Here is a 26,318-nt window from a genome sequence, read left to right as displayed (position 1 = left end):
GTAAAAATGAACGACAGATTGAACATGTTGAAAGTAATATGTGGAATGAAAAACGGAAGTCATCCTCAAACGGCCATGAACATTTACACTGCCTTAATCCGTGATCGAATATGGATGTACGGTCACGTGTTTGCATTACGGACAAATCGGACTAAATTAGATATAACGAACAACCAATGTCTTAGGAGAGCTACAGGATGCACTCGAACCACACCAACCACACCGGCGATAGCAGGACAAGACCGCTTGGAACATCGACTGGATTATGTCACAGGAAAAAACGTAGCCAGATGCTTTTAAAGGCGCAATGTAGTGGCCGAGCAGCTGCAAAGCATACCAGAAATAGCTGAAGAAAACGAAGGTGGATTTTCGTACCAAGAAAAGACCTACCGTATGAACTGGAATGTATACGCTAAAATCATGCCGCAGGTTGCAACGACTCCAGGGGATGTGGAAAAACATTCCACATTAGAAGGAATCATCGGGCCGAAAAAGAATTTCCTTTTTCTTTTTCTTTCCGGCTTTACGTCCCCACTGGGACAGAGCCTGCTTCTCCGCTTAGTGTTCTTATGAGCACTTCCACAGTTATTAACTGAGAGCTTACTTTGCCAATGACCATTTTTGCATGTGTATATCGTGTGGCAGGTACGAAGATATTCTATGCCCTGGGAAGTCGAGAAAATTTCCAACCCGAAAAGATCCTCGACCGGTGGGATTCGAACCCACGACCCTCAGCTTGGTCTTGCTGAATAGCTGCGCGTTTATCGCTACGGCTATCTGGGCCCCGAAAAAGGATTTACCACCAGTAAAACTAAAGCACTTTTTGTAATGAACGGGAAGTATGCAGGGCGTGGACGGATTTTCACAGATGCGTCCAAAGAAGACACGACTTGTGGTATTGGAATTTTCGTTGAAACGAAAAACATGAAACAGTCATTTCGACTTAAATGGAACACCACACGCAGCGAACTGGACTATCGAAATACATACATTTTGCCTTATGAAAGATGGAACGATTATCGCAAAACGAACGCTTTATGTATCGTTTTAGCTTCACTCCACACCAAGGCGTCGATAGGCGCGGGGAGTACGCACGAGCCTATCGATCGCAAGGTCCTTAGATCGATTCCAGGTTGCCGCGAAAACTATTTTTGTTGGCAAATTTCGGTTTCATAAGGTAAATTTATGAATTTCAACCTGATTCCTTGTGGCGAATTTTCATAAAGGGTTCCTATGTTTATCGATAGTCCATTTGCCTGAGTGCAGTATCACATCTGCTGAACTTCAAGCAATCAAAATTGCCATGGATATTATTAAAACCAATCAGCTGAGTCATTATGTGGTATTCACGGATTCGATGACTGCATCACAGACAAACAGACGTCACACTCTCATCATTGTCCATCGACCACCTTTTTAACGGTCGATTCAAAAATATGGTAGGTGGCCAATCCACCATCCGCAGCGCTCGCATCGTTTTTGTTCGTGTTTGACGTTTACACACTACCGCCATCTGTTGGCTCGTCGGCCAAACACACTGATTTTAGAATTGGGCGCACGTGTTCTCGTGACTACGATTTTGATCGAGATTTGTTCTAAGTGTTACGTCTGTTTGTCTGTGACTGCATGTTACATGATCGAAGACCCAATAATGAGGAAAAAGGCCAAAACACTTGTTGCGGAGATAATAAATGCAGCACATAAGTGGAAAACAACGTTCCAATGGATTCCCAGTCATGTGGGAATTTTCGGGAATGAAATGGCGGATAAGCTTGCACGAGCGGGACTGGAGCATAAGGCAACAGTTTTGGACCACAACTTGTTCGTTAAGGACGTTTTTGGAATTTTGAGAATACAAATGAGACAAAACACGGCGAGTTGGTACACAGCGTACTCTAAAGAGAAGAGGAAGCACTTACGCGATTTAACCGGATATTTTGGAGAAACCCTGGTATTTCGGAAAGGAAATCAGCGGTAGAGATATTCGACTACTAAATCGGCTGATGACGGGGCATAATTACGCCAAGTTCTGGTTGTCCCGGATGAAGATTGTTGGCAGTCCTGAATGCGAATGGTGTGAGGTGGATGAAACGGCGGAACATTTGATCTTGCTATGTCCAAGATATGGGCTCGTGAGAATGCAATATAGTTTAAACATGGTGTTATATGAAGAAATAGTAAATTTTGTTAGAGAATGCAAATTAGACTTGTGAACACGCAACAAAGCGTTTCGATTAAACATAATCGAAGAAAAGCAACTGGGCATATAGTCTAGACACTGGCCCAAACACTCGAGCTGACAACCACCAGCTCGGAAAAGAAAGAAGAAGAAGAGATATAGAGCTTAGTGACATTTGAACACACGTAGACTAGCATACGCTCGTCATACACAGTTTGTTTTTGTTTTCCTCAAAGAAACTTGCACACGCTTTCCAGACTCATCAAAATGCATATGGAAATATTACCCAATTTGAATAATTTATACACGGATTCTGGGTGTTTTTCGAGACTGAGTGCATATTGTTTTCCTCTAAGGTTCACAACTACATCTACACTAGGTCACCCATACCATCGGGCGTGAAAACCACTATTCACATGACGTTTCAAATCAGCTGATCCGGAAGCTCTTTGACAGTTCTTCTATGAAAATGACAGGCCCGTGTTAGCACCGGTCCTCCACCGATGTAAACAAATGCATAGACGGATCTGTCACATGAAAAGGCCTATTGTATGAAATCTCGAATACTTTTTCAAATGGACGTAAGTCAAAAAATCACAAAACGGGATTCTGTACTACGAACAATAGCAAGACATTAAACAATACTTCTATTTTGATAAATTTAGTCATACTCGATTCCCAATAGTTTTAATATTGTTATTTCAAAACGACGAAACATCGCTATTTCTGTTTGAGAAAACTTTTATCGATTCGTCCTTTTGATAGAAAATCGACGAATCAATCAAGTTGACCAACATCATACATACGTTCAAATGGAAACGACGAAACTGGCATTAAAAAGGAAATTCAGTCATTTTATTTTGTCCTCGATTTTAAATGTTGGTTTCAAATCTTCTTTTTTTTAAAATTTAGTAACAAACAATAGAGGTGTCTTTTTTGTCATGATGAGTTTAAACCAAACAATCCTGTAAGCGCTCAGCACAATATAACATTATTGTATTATATTTACAACAATATTAGAACCCACGGCTACAAAGCAAAGACATGCTGAAGGTGCCTGGGTGTGATTCCCGGTCGGTCCAGGATCTTTTTGTAAAGAAAATTTTCTTGACTTACCTGGTAATAGAATATTATCGTGCCTGCCACACGATATACGAATGCGAAAATGGCAACTTCGGCATAGGAAGCTCATTGGTAAGAAAATGCTCACGGAACACTAAGCTGAGAAGCAGGTTCTGTCCCTGTGAGAACGTAATGCCAAGAAGAAGAAGACGATGTAGCAATATTGTTGAATATTTCAGCGCAATTTCTTATTTCTCCTATAGGATTATAATGTTCTGTGCTATTATGCTTGATGCTGCCATCCTTCGATATGGGTGCAGGTTCATGGGAATTGGTTTGGTGCTAAACTGTGCTGGAGACCATCGCCAAATCTCCGAAAGCAGTAGGATGTTGGAAGCGTTCATCACTTGCGATGTCTGTCACTGTTGAGGCACACATAAATCTTATATTAAACACCTGACACATGATACAAAACTTGAAGCGACTTACCTCACCGCAACGTAGAAAAAAACGTTAACCTTCCGGTCGTCACGCAGTTGACCACTGCCAGAAAAACGATGTTTTTCACAAAACTCAACAGCACGAAACAAATTTGCATCCCTTCCATACTCTGCATGGGACTTTGTATATAAACATGGAACTTTGTACACAAACAACGAGACAAAAACTGCACTTTTGTTTGAGGGTGTCCATCTATCCGGAAAATCCGGGAAAACCCCGGGAATTACAAATGACCGGGAAAAATACAGGAAACATCCGGGAATTTGAAGAACACCCCGGGAAAATATGTATTTTGAACGTATGACTACCGGTTTTTTTAATTTCAAGCACTGTGGGCGAATTTTTTCCCAGAAGATGCACTCGTACTCTCACTATTACCATCTTTTGGTGGTTTGGTAGAAAGATAGTTAACAACTAAGATCTATTAAACATTTCTAGTAGGGTACTTAGTGATTCATGACAAGGTTCTTGGCGAAATTTTCGTTTGATTTCTATTCAAATTCATGGCAAATTTTTAATGAAATCTTTGCTGGAATCCTAACGGGAATCGAATCGATAATTGACCAGTTTCTTGAAAGATATTTCTGAAAGATCACTAAAATTATTATTAGTAGATTGCTAATAAGGCTTTTAGTGGATTCTAAAAAAGATCCTTGAATGATTCTGCTTGATGTTTTCTAGTAGATTCGTAGTTATTAATAAAAAGCTAAGCGAAAAAATACATGGCTTATTTCTTGAGAGATCTTCTGCTATCCTGGACAGATTCATGAAAAGTTCCGTTTGTCGGATTTCTGGGATTATTTATGAAATTGATTCTTGATTGAGCCTTTTCTGGCTTAGGTTCTAGTTTGACTATGACACAGTTCTTATGTGGTGCCCCTGACGAGATTTTGTATGGATTTATGCAGGGTTGGTAGGCTTCAGGCCTGGTAGCGAGTCACTTTGCAACAAAAAGTCACTAAATTACCTTTTTTGTCGTAAAAATGATCACCAAAGTTACTATTTTTGTGATTGAATGATAAATCAACGATAGTCATTTATAGATACGCTTCATAAACTCAATCAGCATAATAGTGATGTTTTACTGGTTTTTACTATTCTAATGAAAACATTTTTTTTTTATCAAAGTGTCTGGAGAGGTAAATAGTGCACAGACATTTCTGATAGAATATCTGGAATTTGACAACGAAGTTCTGATAAAGTTTTAAAATGTCAGCCTGATTCCTGACAGACCAACTGAGTTTATTTAGATAGATTTCTGGAGAAATCTAGGAAGAATAGCCTAAAGGGATCTTTGGTCTACTCAACAAAGAAGCCTGAAACATTTCTGAAATGTCAACCAACAATTATTATATTTGTAAGAAACTTGTTAGGAAATTATTCCTATAATAATTTACCAAGAAACTAAATCAGTAATATATTAAAAAAATAGATTCAAAAATTGTACAAGAAATTTCAACAAATCTGCCAGGCATTCGTTCGCGGATCAAACCTTTTATCTCTACGATTCCGAACGAATATTCCTGTTCCAAATACTCGCTTTCGAATAAAAATAGTCATTGTTTAAACACACATGGTTGCATTGGCTAATTGTTTTAAAATCGGTTTGAAATAAGTGTTAATAATTAGTGCTTGATGCTTTACTAGTAGCTTCATTTTTTTTTACGAAAAGGGAAATTCACATCGCGATAACCTTTTAGTTTTTCAATATTTTTGCATCATTTTTTCACAAGTTAAAAAAAACTCTTCTGCTTTTGAAATCTGTGTCGATTTTAATAATTAATCTTGCAAACATATTGAGAAACAAAAAAGTTATAGCGGTTTGACTATTTTTCTATGCTAAAAAGTTGAAGCTGCTTGTAGAGGCATTAATAATACGGTCGTTTTGAATACTTCAAGTATTGAAAAATATGAATTTTTCTGCTCAATATTCATCCTTTATTATCGTAAAATTACTCCAGAACTCTTCCTGAAATCCCCATACAAAAAATGCTCCAGAAATGTTTTTCACAACTCAGGCATGTAAACAGTTTTAATGGAAGAATTTTGTCAGAATTTATTTCTTCAGAGTTGATGCATTTTGAATTTCCAGAAGATTTTTCTCTAATGATTGGAAATTAAAAGTTGTTGCGTATATAATGTGTAGTCTTGCTAATATTCTTGATTATGAAGACTATGTTTTGTGTCTGAACTTCAATTGTTCAAACTAATGTTTGTGATTTTTAAGTAATTTTAGTCACACAATTAAGTAATTTTGATAATTTTAGTCACTATTTTTCAGCTGTCTGACCGCTACCAGCCCTGGGATTCACAACGAATTCTTCAAAACATTTTCAACGAATTCCATGGCAAAATCTTCGATGAATAAATGAACAGCAAGATCTTTTATGTACTCTTGGACAGTTTTTTGTTACGTTTTTTGACGAGATTCTTGACCAAATCTTTTAAAGATTAATTGGAAGATGCAATCTTTGATTCATGTAAGCCGTTCCGCCAGCTTCATAGGATAACAATAAAGTGTGTTTTTGTTAAAAAGTATGTCCTTGAATCCAACATGAATTCTACTAGATCAAGAATTTCTCCAGGAACTAGCCCTGGTTCATGTCTAACGCATTTCCGAAGGCATTCTTAAAAGTTAAATGGCTTGGCTATTGAACTTTGCTCTTCTGTGGAAGTTAGATACACTGAGATTTGTTTATATAATTCCAAAATCTTTGTGAACTTCCTATGAATGCTAGGAGAAGGACGGTCTTTCAGATACTTCAACAAATATTTTAAATCTCTTTGTCCAAACTCTTTCGAAATTCAAATCGTTTCAAGCTTATAGTGTTCTATACATTTAATCAAAAATAATTCATAAATAAGTTGATCAAGTCCTCCTTATTTGTTCACATTTTATGCAAGTCGCAGGACAACCATCTGCAGGATTGTCATCCTTTTTTTTATTTATTGGACGTTCGGGAAAAATCCGGGAATTGGAAAACTGATTTTGAATGGACACCCTGGATTTGTCGTAAGTCATGTTAATATTTTGCTGAAGACGTAACACTTTGACGAATGTAAACGACAAAGTGGTAACATAGCGTAACGCTTCGACGAAAGTCACGCACTGGTTTACAGCATGACTTATGAAAATGGCGCATCTCTATTTGTGGTGCCAAAACGTGGTAAAATTTAATTTATTAAAAAACTTAATATATTTTGCAAATATTGTAATACTTTATTTAAGTGATTGAAAAGATTCATAAATTACGTCATATGGATGTATTGGCATTGCATTAAAACGGTAAAATTTTAAATAGGAATTGAAATTAGGTGAAGTATATTCACACTCCATTATCTGAGAACGAGTACAAACGACATACGTCCATTTGAAAAAGTATTCGAGAAATGGTCAAATTTGACTAAAATACCTTTTATCTTTGAGATATTGCGGTACACCTTGCGGTTATTCCTCTTTGTAACGCTTTTTGTATCAAAATTTTCATAATTTTTATGAGTCGGTAACGTTTGAGCCTATCACCTCCAGCCTCCCTTTGAGTGTTACGTAAATTTGTGAACGGCGCCTAAATGGAGAGATTAGGGACCTGCCTTAGCTGAATGGCAAAGCCACGCAGAAGGTTTCTGGGTTCGATTACCGGTCGGTCCAGGATCTTTTCGTAATGGAAATTTTCTTGACTTCCCTGGGCATAGAGTATCATCGTACCTGCCGCACGATATACGAATGCGAAAATGACAACTTTGGCAAAGAAAGCTCTCAATTAAGAACTGTGGAAGTTCTCATTGAACACTAAGCTGAGAAGCAGGCTCTGTCCCAGTAATGCCAAGAAAAAGATGAAGCCTAATTGGAGCACGCTTTGTAAAGAGTTCAAAATTTCTCTTCTTTGAGAACCTCTGTCCAACACTGTTCGCCATATTCGTGGAAGTGTTGCACTGTCGGAAGAAGGTACGGAAGGTGTAGGTAGATTTGCCACTGCCCCGCGCAACGGGTAGGTGGCATCAAAAACATACATCGCTGTGTGGTTCTTTCCCACTATCATCGTATTGTATGCAGTTCGCTTTCCTCCGCTTCGCTTCAGTTTCAAAACCACATGAGCAAACGAACTGTGTGTCGTTTGCGGCCGGAGCATAAATGCATACGATTGCGCTCTGTATAAGTAATGTTGATGACATCGTCTGAGGGCGCGACGAAAGCAAAGTAATGAACGCGACAATGTTCTTCTTGGCCGTTTTGTGTCTGTTGGTGTTCCGGGCGTGATGATGATGATGGTGATGGTCGCGCATGAGGTTTGTTTTTATTTGTTCCTGGAATACGGCCAACGGGTCCCATGTATTGCCTCTCCGACTCCGTGCCTTTCTCTGTCCACCGTTCTGTTATATTGCTGTTAAATTATGTCTGATGGATGGGAGCAAATTTGTTTCATATTATGATCGAAGAGACGAATGGTTGATGAATTTGAATTGACTTCCATCGTTGATCTAGGGCTGGTAGTAGATTATAATTGTTACGAAGTGCGATAAGTGAGAGATACTCTCAATATTCTCAAAATATAATTCTTGCTTGGGACGTTGATTCACTAGTTAGATACTATTAGTTAATTAATAAAGATATTTTATTCCTTCCTGCAGATTTCCCTCGTCCAGTAGTAACATAGCACAAAAGTATGTCCTCGTTGGAGCCCCATCATCACCCTCTGGTAACGATCCCATCGTCCTCCCTGGTGATCCAATCGCAGCAGTTCAGCGCCCTCCCAACGGCATCTATGATGGACAACACTGCGCTCCTATCGCTGAAGCCCCAGGCATCGACCGTTTGCTCCGGTAACGGCACCACATCCTACCACAGCAATGAATCAATAAATCTTTTCCACCCGTTGGGAAAAGCTCACGCTGCCAAACAGCAAATCATCATGAACGAGTTCCTCAACAGTCATCTTCCAGCGTCGATTCCGATCGCCCCCACCAATGGAAGTAGTCTTTCCAGCACAACGAACGGAAAGAGCCTTCCAACAGTCCCAGATCAGAACGTCCCGAACCTCTGTACGGACATTGAACCGGACTCGACCACCTCCTCGCTGGGACAGCTTCCCGTCACACCGGAAAAGAATGGCGGGGCCAAGTTTAAACCCCAGGAGGACGTCCTGGTCGAGCACAAGGACGGTCGGTTCTATCTGGGCACGGTCATAGCCATCGGGAACTGCCAGTGTCTGGTGCGGTTCAACGACAACACCGAGTGCTGGTCGGATTTCCGGGAGTTGACCAAGCTGAGTGGCGGTGGCGAAACGGACGACGCTCCGGCTTGCGTGGTGTGTAAGCGGCAGCAGCAGACTGACGACAGTGTTGAGGTTTGCGAAAACTGCGGCCGAGGCTATCACGTCAAGTGTATGGATGGGAACTTCAAGCGCAATGGGTACTGGTTCTGTCGGATGTGAGTAGGAGTCATCATTTTGGTTTAGCATTTTTAACTGAGAAATATTTATATCTTTCTAGGTGTGCATCTCCGAATGGAAAACGAAAAGACGTACGATATGTGTGTTCCGGAGTGTTATCAGAATCGTTGGATCCGTTGACGGACAAGGCGCAGCTTCCGTACGATGTAAGTTGCCTCATGCTTTATCACTATTTCGATGCAAATATCTAAAAAGACTCTATTTTTTACGGAAGGTCTCTAAGTGCAAATTTCTAGAGGCTCCAGAGAAACCTTTAGACACTCTTGCGCTAGTGTTCGGCAGGATCTTTCAAAATTTCTCTTCAGTTTTCTCATAAAAGCTTAAGGAATTCTTTGAGTGATTTCCAAAAAGATTTTGCTGGGATACTTTCAAGGACTACTCCATGGATCACTGCAGTAATTGCTCTAGAGTTACCTTAACCAGTTTTCCTAGGAATGCATGCATATATTCCTTCAGAAGAAATAAATTCATAGGGATTCTTAGAGGAATTTGTCCACAATTTGCCTCAGAAGATCCTTGAACATTCCATTTTCCTACTTACTGGTCAACCGATTTCCCCAGTTGTTACTTTATTAAATCTTCCAAAGACCTCCTTCTTCCAAGAAAATCCACTAAGATTTATTAAAAAGTTTTTGAATAAAATCGATCAACACTTCAGTCGTCGCGCTGTTGTATTTTGTACAACACTGCTGAAAAAACCTCGCTTTTCGTTCACAACAGCAGCGCTGTGGTTCTGACGGTTGCAAACCGCGTGACGACTGGAAGGTTAAGAATTTTTCCAAGGATTCAAGGATTCCTCTGGGAATTCCGTCGAGTGACATCTCCGTAAATTTCCTTAAGGTGACACATCTGGGAATCCAAACATGAATGGCCGCCTTGTGCCCCTACTCATGATTTCAAAGGCACAAATCTGCTGAAATAATGCACGTACAAAGTTAATTTTCTTATTTTAAGCTTTCTGCTAGAGCACAAAGCTAAAATAGAAATTGCACTGTAGTCTGACGCTTCTTTCGCGAGATTTGTGCCTTCAAAGTTTCAATACATTATTCAATATTGATTCCAAGCTGTTTCACCTTAATGAATCATTCCAGAAATTCGTTAAAAAGGTAATCAACCTATTCCCTTGAAATTACTAAAGTGATTTTTCAAGAGGAATCCGAGGATTTTCTCCAAAGATTTACCAACTAACTCTTCCACCGATTTCTCTAATTGTTACTCTTTCAAAGATTGATTCCAACAAGTGTTCTTTCAAGAAAATCCACAAACGTTTGTTCCAGAGTTTGTGAAGAAATTCGTTTAGGGATTTTTTCCAGGGAAGAATTCCTCAAGAAGATAGTTAGCCGATTTTTTCGGTTTATTCACAGTTTCTCCCAACAATTGTCCTTAACGTTGTTCCAGGAAATTTATTTTGAACTCTTCCAGGCATTTCTCAATGAATTCGACAATAAATTTTTGCCTTTAGAAATAGCTCTAGATATTTCTCCAGCATATCATCCATCAACTACTCCTACAGTTCTAAGAAACATTTATGGAGCAATTTCTCCAAAGATTTAAAAAAAAATAATTTATTGGTGGGGATTGCTTATCAAACCTTCCGGTCCGCCTCATAGTTACGTACTATTTGGTGCTGGGTGTAGTTCTTGTTTTTCCAGCTGTATTGAAAAGCATGAGCCATAGTCTTTGGCATACAATCGGGTCTTTCTTTAGCAGAAAAGAACCGAAATGTCTATCGACGACCGGTGATTGCTAGCAGATATAGTGGAGAGCTTGTCTTGATACGTTCATCGCTTCAAGCTAGTTGAAAAACTGAATACACTGATTGCCTGTCGATCAGAGCCGAACTAGGCATAGATCGTCTACATACATCTGAATCTACATGTCTCCGATGTATTACATCGTTCCAGGTGGGAGTTATCTGATATGTGAATATGGTACCATAACAGAATTTTCCATCTGAACGAAGTGATAAATCATAATATTCCGCAAACTGTATCACACATCTACAGAATGTATTGCGTGAAGTTAAGACACAGCAGAGTATTGGGTACATAGGACCAAGTCCCTGCCGGGTGGCGCGAAACTGATGAGCGATAGACAATAGAATCAACAACACTGCCATAAGGGATAGTAAGCATGTGACTATTGTCGAAACTATGATTAGGAGGCAAATCAACATCCCAAGATCAAATTTTTGTTACAACCCAATGTAGGTATTATTAAATTAGGCTGTAGAAAATGATAAATATCTGATCACTTAGGAACCTTGCAACAGGTAATAAATGCCCGTAGTCTGTTTTATTCGAATACACATGTATAAATTGTTAAAATTGCCGAATCATACGCGGAATTTATTAAACGGATCATGAAATTAGGACTGAAATCATAATGATGATAGATTATCAACTTTCCTTTCGTCTTGCTATTTGTTACCGTTAGAATCACCAAACTGATTGGTTTCCCACTACTTACACCAATACAACAGCACGAAAACTGAAGTATTATAATCGCGCGTTGGAACTTTCAATATCCATATATTACATCAATAGTGAATTCTTGTATGTAGCCAGTATAAATAACAGAATCATCAACTTCTTGAACATTCTTCAACTGAAAACAGGATGCTTGTTTTATCAAACATGCTCAATCTGCACCTAAAATCTCGGATCCAAATAGTTTTCTAAATAAAAATTGTATCTAAATAAAACGTGTAGGCCAACAAAACATAATTGAGTAGGAGTTTACAAGTTACTTAGCACATGAAAAGCAGTTTAAATTAATCTATTACTAGATCAACACTAATGCTCACATTTTTATATTCTCATTTCATCATGGTCCTCATTGCTCGAGCGGAGACGAACACCCTGGAGATGGAAAAATCGACAGCGCTACGATAAGGAAACGTAACAGATGAGAAACTATCGATACATTTATCAATTATAAAACCCCGTTTTAATGTTAACACTTTGTTTCTGTTTTTTCTGTTTTTTTTTCGTTTCAGCAATCAAATAACCGAACCAACTCTACTATCTTTTCGTTTCTTCTTCGTTATACTTATAGTCCTTCTGGTTTAGTGCCAGAGGGACTAAATCTATTTAATGTATCTGAAGCTTGTGGGACCGCTTTAATTCCGGCGCCTGCTTGTGGAAGATCCCGGTGTGCTAAACGGTATAGGACATGTTAACGGGGGAGGCTAGGTAGGTCCTCACCCAGCCCGTGTCTAGATGGGCGGATAATTGTCTGCCAGGGTGTGGATTGAGCAATTACAATTACAATTTCTCCAAAGATTAAAAAAAAAATAATTTATTGTTTCACACCTGCAAATACTGCACTTATTATTCCAGATATTCCTCCAAATGTTCACGAATTTTGAAAAAAAAAAAGTTGAAATGTGGCGTGACATAATTTGTGTACCATCCTTTTCTTGAGAAATTTCTGTGGTTATCCTAAGAAAAATTCCAGTTTGATTTCTTGATGGTATCTTGAACTAAGGTCATGAAGGAAGGAAATATTCATGGAATAACTTAAGGAGTTCTTTTAAAATTTCTAGACTATCTTTCTGCTGTCCAACGTTGATAACTCCAGTAATTTTCATAGGATTCGCTCCAAAAACCCTCCAAATTTCTTGCATGGCTTTCTTTAAGATATCGTTCAGTAGTTCTAACTCCAATTTCTAGATTTTTTTCCAGAAATGTTCCAATATAGGCTACCAGGTTTTTTAATGTAGAATTTGGTTTGAAGAATTCGGAAATTTCTATAAGGTACCGTGGGGCAAGTGGGTAATGGATTTCGCATAGTTGGGATTCATCAAACTCTAGAGACCTTAAATTAAAACAAATGAGGTCGTGTATATTTTTAGCTTGACTCCCATCAAATGTAAGCAGTATACTGAAATTGATTTTTATGTAAAATTGAAGAAAAAAGTACAGAAAAAGTTTTTGAAAAACCGTCTCCTTACTTTTCACTTGCCACACAGGTGGGGCAAGTGAAAAGTTTATCGTTTTGAACAATAAATTCAAAAACTAACAGTTACATTCACGATTTATATTACCTTCAATATTTGTTAAGGCGTTCCAATGAACAATAACATAAGTAATATGTAAACAAAGAAAATTTTATTCTTGTTACTTGAATATTCTTCTGTTCAGTTATGTTTGTTGAAATGATTCGACAACATTAAAACTGCTACATTTCCAATGTTAGTTCTTACATCATGGGACAGCAATTGCATTTCTGCTCTGTAGAATTTCCACCGCTCGTTATTTGTTTTTAAGAAAATTGGATATGACGTCGGATAATTCTTCAAGAGAAATCAAACGGAATCCTTCAATAAAGTATTTAGAAACTTTTTGATGTGGATACACCTATACTCCATTTTTTATGTTTTGAACTAGCTTTACATAGACATTCCACAAGATTTCTAGGCGTTCTCTTATATTGGAACTTTTGAATCAACATCTTCCTTTTAATCGGCTGTCCGAAGTAAACTTATTAATATCGTCATATTTGACAATCTTTTTTTGAAGAAGTTTCATGATTTGGCCATGATAATAGCATTTAACGCTTTGACTATAGTGTTTCTTGAATTATCAGCACGTTCTGTGATAATTGCGAACCTTGTATACTTATAGCTACCTAAAGAGAAAACACAAATACAATCTCTAATGAGAAACTTTTCACTTGCCCCACGTGATTAGAAAATTGAAAGTGTTTCAATTTAGTTATTTTTAGGTCTATGTCCAATTAATTCTAAAACTTTTTTTATTGCAGTTTAAAACTGTCAGAGAGGACAACTTAGAAATGGTACAGAAAATAATTTTCTGTAACTTTTTTCCACTGAAAATATTTAAATAAGATTGCACGCCGCCAACTTGTTACGGAGTGATAGTTGACAGGTTAACAATATTTCGCTCTAACCTATCGTAATGTTCTCAATGGCCTCAAAGGTTTACGCATGAGTTTAAAACGTTAATTCACATATTCAATAAAATATACCAATTGTTTTCACTTACCCCATTCACCCACTTGCCCCGCGGTACCTTAACAATTCCTGCAGGAGTGCCTACGTTGAATTTTCCAGTAATGCTTCAAGCCATTTCCAGAGGGGTCTGTTCTAAAACTACTTGTAAGAAATCGTTCAAGAATTAAACTTTCCAGGATGTTTTCTCCTTGTTCGTGTTCACTTCACAACTCACTGAGGGTCGACGTGCGAATAGGGTATTACGACCGAGGTAATTACGACGGTTTTGGACCCCCTGAGGAAGTGATTTAAGTTTTTTGTCACAATTAATTAATTGCACAGCGTGACCAAGTCAAAGAACTAGAATGATTTTTGTTCAGAGCCCCATGTGTATTGATTTTATGCTCTATTTAAGGCGACACTGGAGACCGTGTTATTTTTCCTATCTTTCGTCTCACTCTACCAATAATCATCAAAACTTTGTGGAAGCAAATCTCGAGTTTTAGTGAACCGATGAAGCTGAAAATGTATTGCGTTGTGCACTACATATATAGAATCATAGTGATACATTTTCGCATCGATATATGGAGTGGTTCTTGGGATTTGCTTCTTGAAATGGATAGGGTGATTATGATGACGTCCCGTACGGCCTTATGTCTCAAGAATCCATCATTCAATCATCAGCAATCATCGAAAACTAAAAACCAGTTTTTTCGTTCAAATTTCAATAAAACCTCATGAAAATTGCATTACAGTTGGTAAGCGCAATGCAATGATAGATTTTCATGAACTTTGTTTTGTTTTTTTGAGCTTTTGCAAAACAATGATGGTTATTTTCCTCTTAAGGCCGCACGGGACGTCATCATAATCACCCTATCCATTTGAAGAAGCAAATCCCAAGAACCACTCCATATAGCGATGCGAAAAATGTATCACTATGATTCTATATATGTAGTGCACAACCTAATACATTTTCAGTTTCATCAGTTCACTGCAACTCGAGATTTGCTTCCGCAAAGTTTTGATGATAATTGTTAGAGTGAGACAAAAGATAGGGAAAATAACATGGTCTCCCGTGTCCCCTTAAACTTTGCTTCTACAGGATTTGTATTTTGTATGAGTAAATTAGATATAACATGGAAAAGGCATTGATTTGGGATGCATCTCTCTCTTGTTGGTGTAATGTACAAGGTTGGAAAATTGAGAAGGAATTTGTTGTCGTTGGCGTTGAGTAGGAACGTGACACTCGTGTAGGTCACCGATATACCATTTCCTGTCATTCGGCAGAATCGTGCACACTGAACATAAATATATTATTTTGCACGCTTTAGGCACAGCATTTATTTAATCATTCAATAACGTTTCAATATGATTTTACAGTCTTGGTCTCGTGTTTGTTGTACCAGCGTACTTATTTTCTACTGCTATGGTCAAGCTTATTTCATTACAAAGCAATAAATAAAGTATCGACAAATTGTCTGCGTTCAAGTTGTAAACAGGCTTTATTTTGCTCAGTATCATCAGATAGATGGAGCAAACTCGAACGCTCACAACAATTATGAGTCAGCATTCGATGTGCATTGTATAATCCGTGACTGAGAGAGTGGATAGGAACGCTGGCTCTAGCCAAATACGCATCTTTCATTTGACTGCTCTTGCTTACTGGGAAGCTCTTGCAAACACACCACCATTGCACCAAACTCTTCACAACTGTGGGAATGAAATAAGCAAACATCTGTGCTCCGCGACAGATTTGAAAATTTGTACCAAATACTTTGAAATACCCTAACTTTTTGCTTTGAATTACGTTTTTTTATTATACCAAACCAAGCCATACCTAGAATTTTTCAAGAGTACAAAAGTAGGAAACAGAACAAGCGATTCATTGCTTGCAACCATCATTTTTAAATGTTTCACCTGATGATGTTTTTGAAGTTATGGTGGATGCTAAGGTTTCGTAATTGGAAGTTTAAAAATATTACGTTGGTGAATATTTTCCCATATATTTTGTATCCAGGTTTTTAAAAGCGCTAATGGCTGCCTCGTTTTCTATTGAACGGACCCTAGCTAAACGTCGAATCGTTTCATCCCTACCAGAAAGCGAGCCTGTTTGCGGCAGCCATTAGCGCTCGTAAAAAGCTGTATAGGACACTTTTAGTGCAACATTGGGTTTTATTGAATTTAGTATGGAAAATAACCCTCAAAGTATAATTTCCTCCGACAGAATATTTTGAAACTTTGTCGGGGTACTTATCCTCGTCGAAAAATGGAAGTACTGCAATATCAATATTTTGACAACGTGATACAAAACTAGGAATATTTCATAGGTTATTAATTATTATTTCAGTGGGTGCTGAACATATCCTTAAACCATTGAAACAAATTAATAAGAGCTAAAAAATAAAAATTTCACTACGTAAACTCATTCAGTTGTTTAAACGAAAAATATAGCCTGAAGTAACAATCTTACTCAATCAAACAACACAAATCTGTTTTAGATTAGAAACAAAAGTTTTCAAAAAATAAAACATTATGAAAGATTGACCAACATAAATTTTACTTCACGATCTTCGTAAGAATTATAGCAGGTCTGTCCAACCTTTTTGAATCACGGGCCAAATCACAGATATAATATTGCGTGGCAGTCCAATTTCTTATTGTAGTATTTTATTTTTTTTTCGGTAAAAATTAAGGTGATATTTGTTTTTAAGAGATTGAAAATAGATATTTACTTCTCTGATAATCTTGTTGAATATTCCGTGAGAATTGTGTTCAGAATTTCGTCAGAATCCATTCTAGGAATCTTGAATATTGTCAGTTTATCAATTAGCAATGTGTAACATTCCTGCCCATTTTTTTAACTGAAGTCCCGGATATTGTGAGAATCCTTCGAAGAATTCTGTGAAGATTTAGGATTCCGTCAGAACCGCAACAAGATTTATTTTAAAATCCTGCTTTAGGATTTCATAATTCTGCAAGAAATTCCCGCAAGAATATATAATAACTTTTCTAGGTTCTGGTCCTGGATTTTGTGGAATACTAAAACGGATTGGTTCCGGGTCATTTGGCCGAATGCCGTTTGACCGAGCGCCATTTGGCTGAAATTGAAAACAATAGTGAACTATAGTTAGCATGCATTTATAATGAATTTCAAAAGAAATTTTCTGGTTTATTCATGAAGAAGGATAAATCATCATTGATATACAAATCATTAGTTCTTTTGTGTTAGCAATTTCTGTAAGCAATTTCTCATTTCTCTGCTAGTGGTTATAGCTGCCAGCATTGCGTTTGTAGTCACCCTTTGACAGTAACGGTTTGCTTCGATACCTCGAATCGTACTAAGTAAATTATTTCATAGTTCAAGCACAGTTTTGGCTTCTTCTATTCACAACGTAGAAACAGTGAGCTTTTTTGACGTAAGTGTTCACCTAGTTTGGTTTACTGCTATGCGCAACAAATGACGTAGAGTTCTGTTCACACGTTCCAATCTTAATTTCTTGAGGAGAATGACATCTCGCCTAAGTTGACCCTTGAGCTAAAAATATGTCTTGAGTAAAACTCTTTATGAACGTATTATATGCCTTAATTCTAATAACTTTCAAAAACACTTCTCTTTTGAAAGAAGAGTCTATAATCAAAAGAAGGAAAAACCTCTTATAAAAATTCAAGCAAGTGTAATGCATATTACCGTTATATCAGTATAACTAAAAAGAACTGTCGATGATTTAAAGAAGGAAAAATTCTCAATCAAGATTTAAACTAAATTATTGCCAATTGTAATGAAAACAGTAAAACTTGAAAGAATAGCCTACGTTTAAAAGAAGGAATAATTTCTGATGAAATCATTTAAAAATACTTGGAACCCTAGCACACCGTTGCTAACCCAGAGACAAACCAACCATCAGCTTAAAATCTTGACGCGATATGGGGAGCTCACAATTTCCTCATGTTTTATCGGGTCGATTTTATCATTTCTTTATAGATAAACATGACGTCCCGTCACATTGAAAAAATCATCAAATTTATTGGCTGATCAGTTATTGGGCCACATTTATGAATCCTACACATCAGCGTTGTAGCAAGTTGTTAATTTAAAAAAAAAAGACAATTTACACCGTCTTCAGCCAAAGGCTGCACAGACTGAACAGTCACGAACATTAGGAAACGGACAACACGGAACACCCAGTAGCCCAGTGATGAATTTTTCGTTCGTTTTGACGAAAAGTTTCCACCGACTGGAGCGGGAATCGAACCCACGCTTCGTGGCGCAATACACTTGCATGACTGACGCCGCTTACCGCACGACCACGAAGCCCACAATCGCTTTTGTAATTCGACCAAACGGCATTTGGCCATATTGCCGGACCCCAACGGATTTCATGACAATCCCGCCCAAATATTAATCAGTGAGATTAAGTTTCACCTTACACTTTGTATCAACAACATTAATTCGATTCTTTGTCAATTTGATAGTAAACAAAGTTATTGGGGAGATTTTTTGTACGAAATCTCATAAGCTTTTTTGTATCGAGCTTTTTTGTTTGAATTAATTTTTCGAAGGATTGAAAACTAAAGTTATTCTAAGAAGATTAAAAAAATAATGTTAAAAATGTTCAAAATGGAAATGTGTCACCATTAACTTGGAAGAGCTGCAATGGCCAGATATGAGAAAAGTCTTCAAGCTCTTCGCAAGCCGCAAAAAATGAAGCCGTGGGCCGGATGTGGCTTGCCGTACAGCCGGTTGGGCACGTCTATATTTATAGGGTCGATTTAAGCATGTAAAAAATCTGGATTTCAAACGAAGTGGTGCTGAAGAACTGGGGCTCCGCGCAACAATTTAATTTCAAGAAGTGCTCCGCGAGCGTAAAAGGCTGAAAAAAAGCTGTCACAGGTTGGCACATGTGCCCCTGCATCTATGCCACTTTATGCGGCGGGAAGATATAGGGGTTAGGTAATTTTATGGCAGTGAGGCTGGCTTTTGGTTAGCAGACTGCCTATGTATCAGTTGTAAGGAAAGGCGTGCTATAATGATGCAAAGGAAAGGAGGAAAGGAACGGGCCCGGGATTGAATTCATGACCTTCTGCTTATGATAAAATCGTAAAGAATGCTCTAAGTAACACCAGGAGTAATGTTACAATTTAGGCTTAGTGTTGTTTTTTTTTAAGTTACAAAGAATCCCAAAATACATTATGCTCTTCGAAGAAAAGTGCTATTCGATCCCTATTTGGTCTCTTTTTCAAACATGTGGTTTATAAAGTTCTAAAGTTTGTTACACAGTCAGTCGGTACCATCCCTGCTATTGCCTTGTATAGCTGATTCCCATATTGCAGATCGACACACTGACGTGGGATCCCCTGCATCGCACAAACGTGGAGCAGAACTACTGCTACTGCGGTGACGATGGCGACTGGTTGCGGGAAATGATCCAGTGCTGCCGGTGTCAACAGTGGTATCACGGTCGCTGCATCCGCAGCCTTCAGTATCCGATTTTCCTGGGGGATCGGTTTTACTTTTTCCTATGTTCAATATGCAATCGGGGTCATGAGTTCGTTCGGCGGCTGGAGGTCAGCTGGCCGGACTTGATCCATCTGGCGCTGTACAACTTGATCGCCCGCAATGGGAAGCGATTCTACGACGTTACGAAGGCGATTTTTCCTTATGTGGAGGATAATTGGAAGACGCTGCAGATGAGTAATCAGGTTGGTATCTTTTCTACTGGTTCAATGTGACGAACTTCATAACACGCCCTTTCCTTTTCTAGATGAATAAACTGTCGCCGAATGCTCGGAAAGAGATCATTACCCAGACGCTGGCGAACGACCGAAATCGGTTTAAGTGTGGCAGCGAAGTGCGCAAGGCGGCCACCATGTGGACGCTGCGAGTTAACCAGCCACCGAGTCCCCCTAACGTACTAATCCAACCCGGCCAGATCATCACCGAGCACATACTGACGCAGATGTCGGCCGAGAATCGGATCTATCGCTTTCTGCCGAGGGTGTAAGTATGGACTAATAAGCTGTAGAAGTGACGTTCGTTAATCTCTGGTATTCGCGTAAAATCTCGTCTGAATTTGTGTCTTCCTTGAAATTTGTGTGAAAACTCCAAATTTGTGCAGGATCCCTTGAAATTCGTCTAGAATCCCTCCTTAAAATTCGTCTAAATTCTCTTCACGAGTTTAATCTTCCTCCTTGAAAATTGTCCATGATCCCCTATCCTAATTTTCCAAAGATCTCTCCTCAGGATTCGTTCAGATTATCCCACGAGATTTTTTCTGAATTCCAACTCTGAATTCGTTCAAAATCTTCCCTCAAAATTCGTTTAAAATCCTCACCGAAGTTCGTTCAGAATCCCCATTTATTTTTGTTCAGAATCTTCCTCGGAATTTGTTTAAACTCTCCTCGGGAATCTTTCAGAATCCACTCTCTGGGTTCGTTTAGAATACCCTCTCGAGATTCATCCAAAATCCTCTCTTGGGATTCGTTCAGAATCCCCTTTCTAGATTCGTTCAGAATCCAAGTTCGGAATTCATTCAGAATTCCCTCTCGGGATTCGTTCCAAATCCCCTCTCAAGATTCGTTCAGAACCATCTCTCGGGATTCGTTCAGAATCCCCCTAGGGATTTGTTTAAAACCCCCCTAGGGGTTCTTCCGAAATCCCCCTAAGGGTTTTTTTTTTTCAGAATCCCCCTCGGGGTTCGTTCAGAATTCCTTCTTCGTACTGATTTTTATGGGAAGTCTTTAAAATTTTCTTTGTGGTATCTTCTTTATACCCCCTTTGTCTCTCTTTCAGTGCCCTGGAGCGTTCCCTGGTGAACGATGCGCCCAGCCGGGAGAAGATGACCGGCGTCACTTACTGCTCCCCGCTGGTTTCGGAGGACGACGCCTCGGACGTTTCGGATGATCCCGAGGGCGGCAACCAGGAACAGGACAACAGTTCCGACTTCGAAGCTCCGACCGGTGCGGGCATCGGCGGTGGCGAGCTTCTGGCGGCGACCTCGGTTGCCATCGGAACTGCTGAGAACTTAAGTGGTGCAGGAGTGGGTGCAATCATTGCCAACAGTACAGGGAAACAACAACAGTCTAGTTCAAATTTAAGTGATTCGCTATTTAGTTCCAATGCTAAGGATGGCTTCCAGTTGTTCGGATCCGGTGTGACCGGGGCTGCGGCGGTGATTGCTGGTACCAGTTCGAAACCGCAGAGTGACGCAGGCAGTGTTGCCAGCGGCAGTGGCAATAGGCGGGCGTTCAAGTCTCGCTCGAAAAAGACGGAGAGCGAGAAGTCCTTCGACATCTACGACTCGTCGGACGATACGTCGAGAAATACGCTGGATTTGATAATACCCCCACCGAAGGATTTCACCGGGAAGAATAACCCGTTTCATCAGGCTACGGCTGCGGCAGTGGCGGCAGCTGCAGCAGCAGCAGCCGTCGCTTCCACGGCAAGTAACGCACCCTCCGGAACAGGACTGCCGAAGGGTGGCAACGAACTGAAAGACTTGATTCAAAAGGCTAATACAACTACCAATCACGTTAGTCATATAAGTAGTAACCTTATAAGCGGTGAGCTCCGAGTGGCACGGATCGTCAAGCGGAGGCTGAGTGCCCGCGACATACTGAACGGGTCCAAGAGTAAACGGAGGAAGTTCCGGCAGAGTTCGGTAAGTGATTAAATTAACCCTTAGAAGGTGTGGGAGACTTTGTTGCACTCTTTTGCTCATATCGTTTGACTCAGTAGACCAATGCAGTCAACTCTCCCCTATTCAATATTTCGTATCTCGATATCGAATTAGAGAACCGTAGTAAAAGTTGGTTTTCATAGCTACATCGATGGTCTCTTGGATCGCAGGTGTTGTGTTCTGTAAATTTCGCGATTTTGAAAAAAGTATGCAGAGTTCTTAAAGTTTAAACGGTTTTGTGTAGGGAATTATTTGCACCTTCAAATACATCCAATGATGTGTATACTTGTGGCCAATTCGGATACTCGGGAAATGCAGTGTACACCTCTTATTCTACCAATCCTCACAGGATTTTATATCGAGTATTACTGCCCATACTCGCATAACAGTCCCATATTATATGGGATTTCATATATAAATGGGACTGTTATGCGAGTATGGGCAGATTAGTATAATCTCAAATTTATCATCAGGATCTTCCTAGTATTCTCATCAGAATCATTTAAAATTTTTCATCAGAATTCCTCGAAGATTCTCATCCCAATCCTACCAAATTTCTTATCAGAACTGTAAGGATGTAGATGAACCTTGACAGCCTTTTTGTCTTACGAAGCTTAAAGCTAAAATAATAATTTTATTAGTCAAATTTAGTTGATTGAAGTTAATTAACTTGCGATAGTCTTCTCGTATGATTCAAATTCACGGCCTGAACAATTGCGTACAAAAATTGATTGTCCCTTTTAGAGAAAAGCACGCTAATTAAGAGCTAATCCAATCAGATTTAGGTTAATGTTACCTATAATCGAGCTCTAATAATTTAGAGGACTAAGCTAACCTGAACACGATTGCAGAGTATAATTCACAAGTTCTGAACAAATAAATCAACTTAATTAAATTCATATTGTTGATATTATACGCGGAACATAATTTTAAAAACTTTTTTCTTTCGATCAGTAAAATTAATTTTCAGAAAATCATCTCAACATGTTTCATAGTTCGCTACCTGTTCGCTATGTCGTGGTGTCTTGACAGTCAGTTCGCATTCACTGGCTAGTTCACTGCCTACTCGCAGTTCAGTAATGCCGGAATAAGATTTCGCATCGGGATCCTGTCGGAAATCTCATCAGAATCCTGTTTAATTGCTCATCAGAATCTTTCCAGGAATTTCATCAGAATCTTTTCCGCATTCTTCTCAGAATCTCCAGGATTTTCATCATAATCTTTCCAGGATTCTCATCACAATCCTATTATCAGAATCCCTTTAGAATTCTTATTAGAGTCATGTCAAATTTTACATCAGAATACTGTCATGTTTCGCATCAGAATCTTTACAAGATTATCATCATATTTGATCCAGTATTCTCATCACAATGCTCTCAGAATTCTCTTTTAAATTCTTTATGGATTCTTATCAGAATCTTTCGAGGATTTTCGTCAGAATCTTTCCAGGTTTAAAAGCAAAACCGGCGATTTCGGCTCTATTTGACACGAACTGAGGCATTATGAATTTTGTAGCGATGAAGCTTTGCCATATATAACGGATATCAAAAATTCTATTGCTTCAGTTTCATTTTTGTAATATAATCAATAAATATTGCATGATTATCGGCAATACAATAGTTTTATCGATATTGGAAAATATAGGGCCGAGAGATATAAGATATCGTATCCATAAAATTGATCCGATAATATCCATATTTCGATAATATCGATGTTTGCACAGCCCTACCCAGGATTATTATCAGAATCCCTTTAGAATTCTTATTAAAATGTTCCTGGTCTCTCATTAAAAAAAATCAGGATTCTCATCAGAATCCTTCAACGATTCTCGTCAGGATTTCCATCAAAATCCTTCCAGAATTCTTATCCGAATACTTGCAAGAGTGTATTAATCAGAATCCTTCCAGGATTCACATCGAAATTCTTTTAGGACGAAATTAGAAAAAAAAACAGCCTTTGAGCAAAAGAAGGGAAAATTACATATGCAAATGTTAGCTCAATTTTCAATGATTATTTTAAATGACTTTCATGAAAAACGACCGTTCTGCCAAACGGCTTTATGCTCCCCCATCAGAATCCTATCAAATTTCTCAATAGAATCTTGCCAGGATTCTTATCATATTATTTCCAGGAGAATATTCTCCGAATTCTCATTAAAATGCTCTCGCGATTCTCATCAAAATTCTCTTTGGATTCTCTTCAGAATCTTCCCTGGATTCTCATTGGAATCTTCCCAGCATTTTCTCATAATCTTCACTGAATTCTCATTAGATTCCTCTCAGTGTTCTCATCACAATTTTTCTTGAATTCTCAAGTGAATCATCTTAGATTTCTCATTAGAATCCTGTTAATTTTTTCATCAGAATCTTTCCAGGATTCTTAGGATCCTTTTTGGATTCTCATCAAGATCTTCCACGATTCTTGGCAGTATCCTTCCGGGATTCACATCAAAATCCTTCTAGATTTCTCATCAATTCTTCCAAGAGCGGAATTCGAATCCTGGAAGGATAATCGAATTTTTCCAGGATCTTTAGCATAATCCTTCCTAGATTCACATCATGATCTTCTCATCAATCTCATCAATCCCAGTGTACTCTCATAAGAAATGATGAGTGTACTCAGATCTTGCAGAGATCTAATCAGAAACTAGGATTCTCCTGAAAATCGTTCCATAATTCTCAATAGAATCCTTGGTAAAGTTGCCTTTAACTCGAAGGAATTAAGCACTTTCCAAGACAAATTATTTGTGAGCCTAGAAGCTTTCAGTATAACCTCTATCAACATATTTCAAAAGTTCCGGGATTAAGATACGCCTCCCTACTTGTAAAAATTCCAACAACAACAAAATCCCGCCAGCCATTCCTCAAAGATATTCCCCGGAGTTAGTTGAAGATATTCTCAAGGTATCTCCCAACGATATCACCAGAAATCCGAGAAGGTCTTGCCAATAAAATACATATACTAGAGTATTTGAACGACTTCATAATAAGTTTTAAGAGTCGATTACCGGCGTTGTGGAGAATTCGTTAAAAATTTCCCCAGAAACCTTTCGTAAATTTTGTCAGATATCCATTAGGAATCTTTGCAGAAATAATAAAAAATTCTGATGATTTCAGTGGAAACACGGTAAAATTTGATTTTGTTTTCAATCCTGTCGGGTTTTGCTGAGATCTCTTCATCAAATCTTCCAAGGATTAATCCGCAAACATGTTAAAAATGGGTCTGGGTCATTTGGCATAACGCCATTGAGTATAAATGACATTTCTCGCGTAACAATTCTAAAGGGCGAATGATAAAATTGTAAACAAATCGGGTTTTGATACCATTCGATAGCATCTCCCAAAACCCACAAACTAAGCAAACATTGTCAACATAATCATAAAACTTACCGTTATAAACTTGATTTTCAAAACGGCCAATAACCGCTTTTTTTCCAAATCATTCATAGGCCCACTGCTTGAAACGGCCAATGATCGGTTCTCGCTCTATCAAGAGGGCCTACAATCAGAAAATTTCGCAAACTGTCATTGGCCTTAGCATGAGCGCAGTTGTTAATTACACCTATCGTTTGTCTGGTGAGTTGCACGCTTAGTGTCAATAATGATGTCACGCTACACGATAAGTGTTCATCTGCAACAACCAGACAGCTCACCAATCCACCCCGAGGTAGATCGTGCTGAGTTGTTGAGTTGAAGGAGAGCGAAAGAAGGAAGGCACAAAAGTCTGTTTGACAGCTCTGCAGAAAGCGCGTGCGCACGGAAAGAGCGCCAGTTCGGCTCGATTTGATCGGTTATTATTAGTCCAGTTGTTAATTACACCTATCGTTTGTCTGGTGAGTTGCACGCTTACTGTCAATGATGATGTCACGCTACACGATAAGTGTTCATCTGCAACAACCAGACAGCTCACCAATCCACCGCGAGGTGGATCGTGCTGAGTTGTTGAGTTGAAGGAGAGCGAAAGAAGGAAGGCACAAAAGTCTGTTTGACAGCTCTGCAGAAAGCGCGTGCGCAGGGACAGAGCGCGTGCGCATGGAAAGAGCGCGTGCGCACGGAAAGAGCGCCGGTTCGGCTCGATTTGCAATGATCGGTTATTATTATTATTTTTTCGCTATTGGATATTCTATGGTTTGGTTGATCGATGTTTAAGTTTGTTTTAAAAGCAGCTCCACTTATTTTGAAACATATTGCCGTGTACAATAGTAGACAACACAACTAATTTAATTAAAATAATTTGAAATTATAATTAGTACATATACAAAAGGGGAAGAACGTTTAGGCTGGTTGTGCATTACGATAAAATCTCTTAACATAAGCAATGTTTGTTGTTGGTTCTTGTGGAAGGATCAACATGTTCGGCTTAACGAATCTTATTTTAAATATCGAATAACACCACATGCTATTGAACAAAAAGGATGTGATTACAATAGACTTATGATATTTTCAATTCTGAACCACCGCAAAAAAAAAAAAAATATTGGGAATCAAAATTCT

At 38.7% G+C, this 26,318-nt stretch overlaps 1 protein-coding gene across 2 annotated transcripts in view; it reads left to right on the top strand.

Annotated features, from left to right (window-relative positions):
• LOC5573039 (polycomb protein Pcl) overlaps positions 1-26,318 on the top strand; it is a 58,322-nt gene that overhangs the window by 8,960 nt on the left and 23,044 nt on the right. The window contains exons 1-6 of one of the 2 annotated variants that reach the window (XM_021838245.1): positions 7,873-8,029; positions 8,372-9,170; positions 9,233-9,338; positions 19,481-19,849; positions 19,912-20,147; positions 20,940-21,807. In XM_021838245.1, the coding sequence (XP_021693937.1) occupies positions 8,407-9,170; positions 9,233-9,338; positions 19,481-19,849; positions 19,912-20,147; positions 20,940-21,807 (2,343 nt within the window). In that variant the 5' untranslated portion in view covers positions 7,873-8,029; positions 8,372-8,406. Of the gene's footprint in view, positions 1-7,872; positions 8,030-8,371; positions 9,171-9,232; positions 9,339-19,480; positions 19,850-19,911; positions 20,148-20,939; positions 21,808-26,318 lie in introns of those variants that run through there. The other variant, XM_021838201.1, reaches the window with a different exon arrangement.

The sequence above is a fragment of the Aedes aegypti genome, chromosome 1 (genome assembly GCF_002204515.2).
Source record: "Aedes aegypti strain LVP_AGWG chromosome 1, AaegL5.0 Primary Assembly, whole genome shotgun sequence".
NCBI classification, from domain to species: Eukaryota; Metazoa; Arthropoda; class Insecta; order Diptera; family Culicidae; genus Aedes; species Aedes aegypti.
The sequence above is the reverse complement of the archived record's forward strand: the minus strand, read 5'-3'. Positions and strand labels throughout refer to the sequence as shown.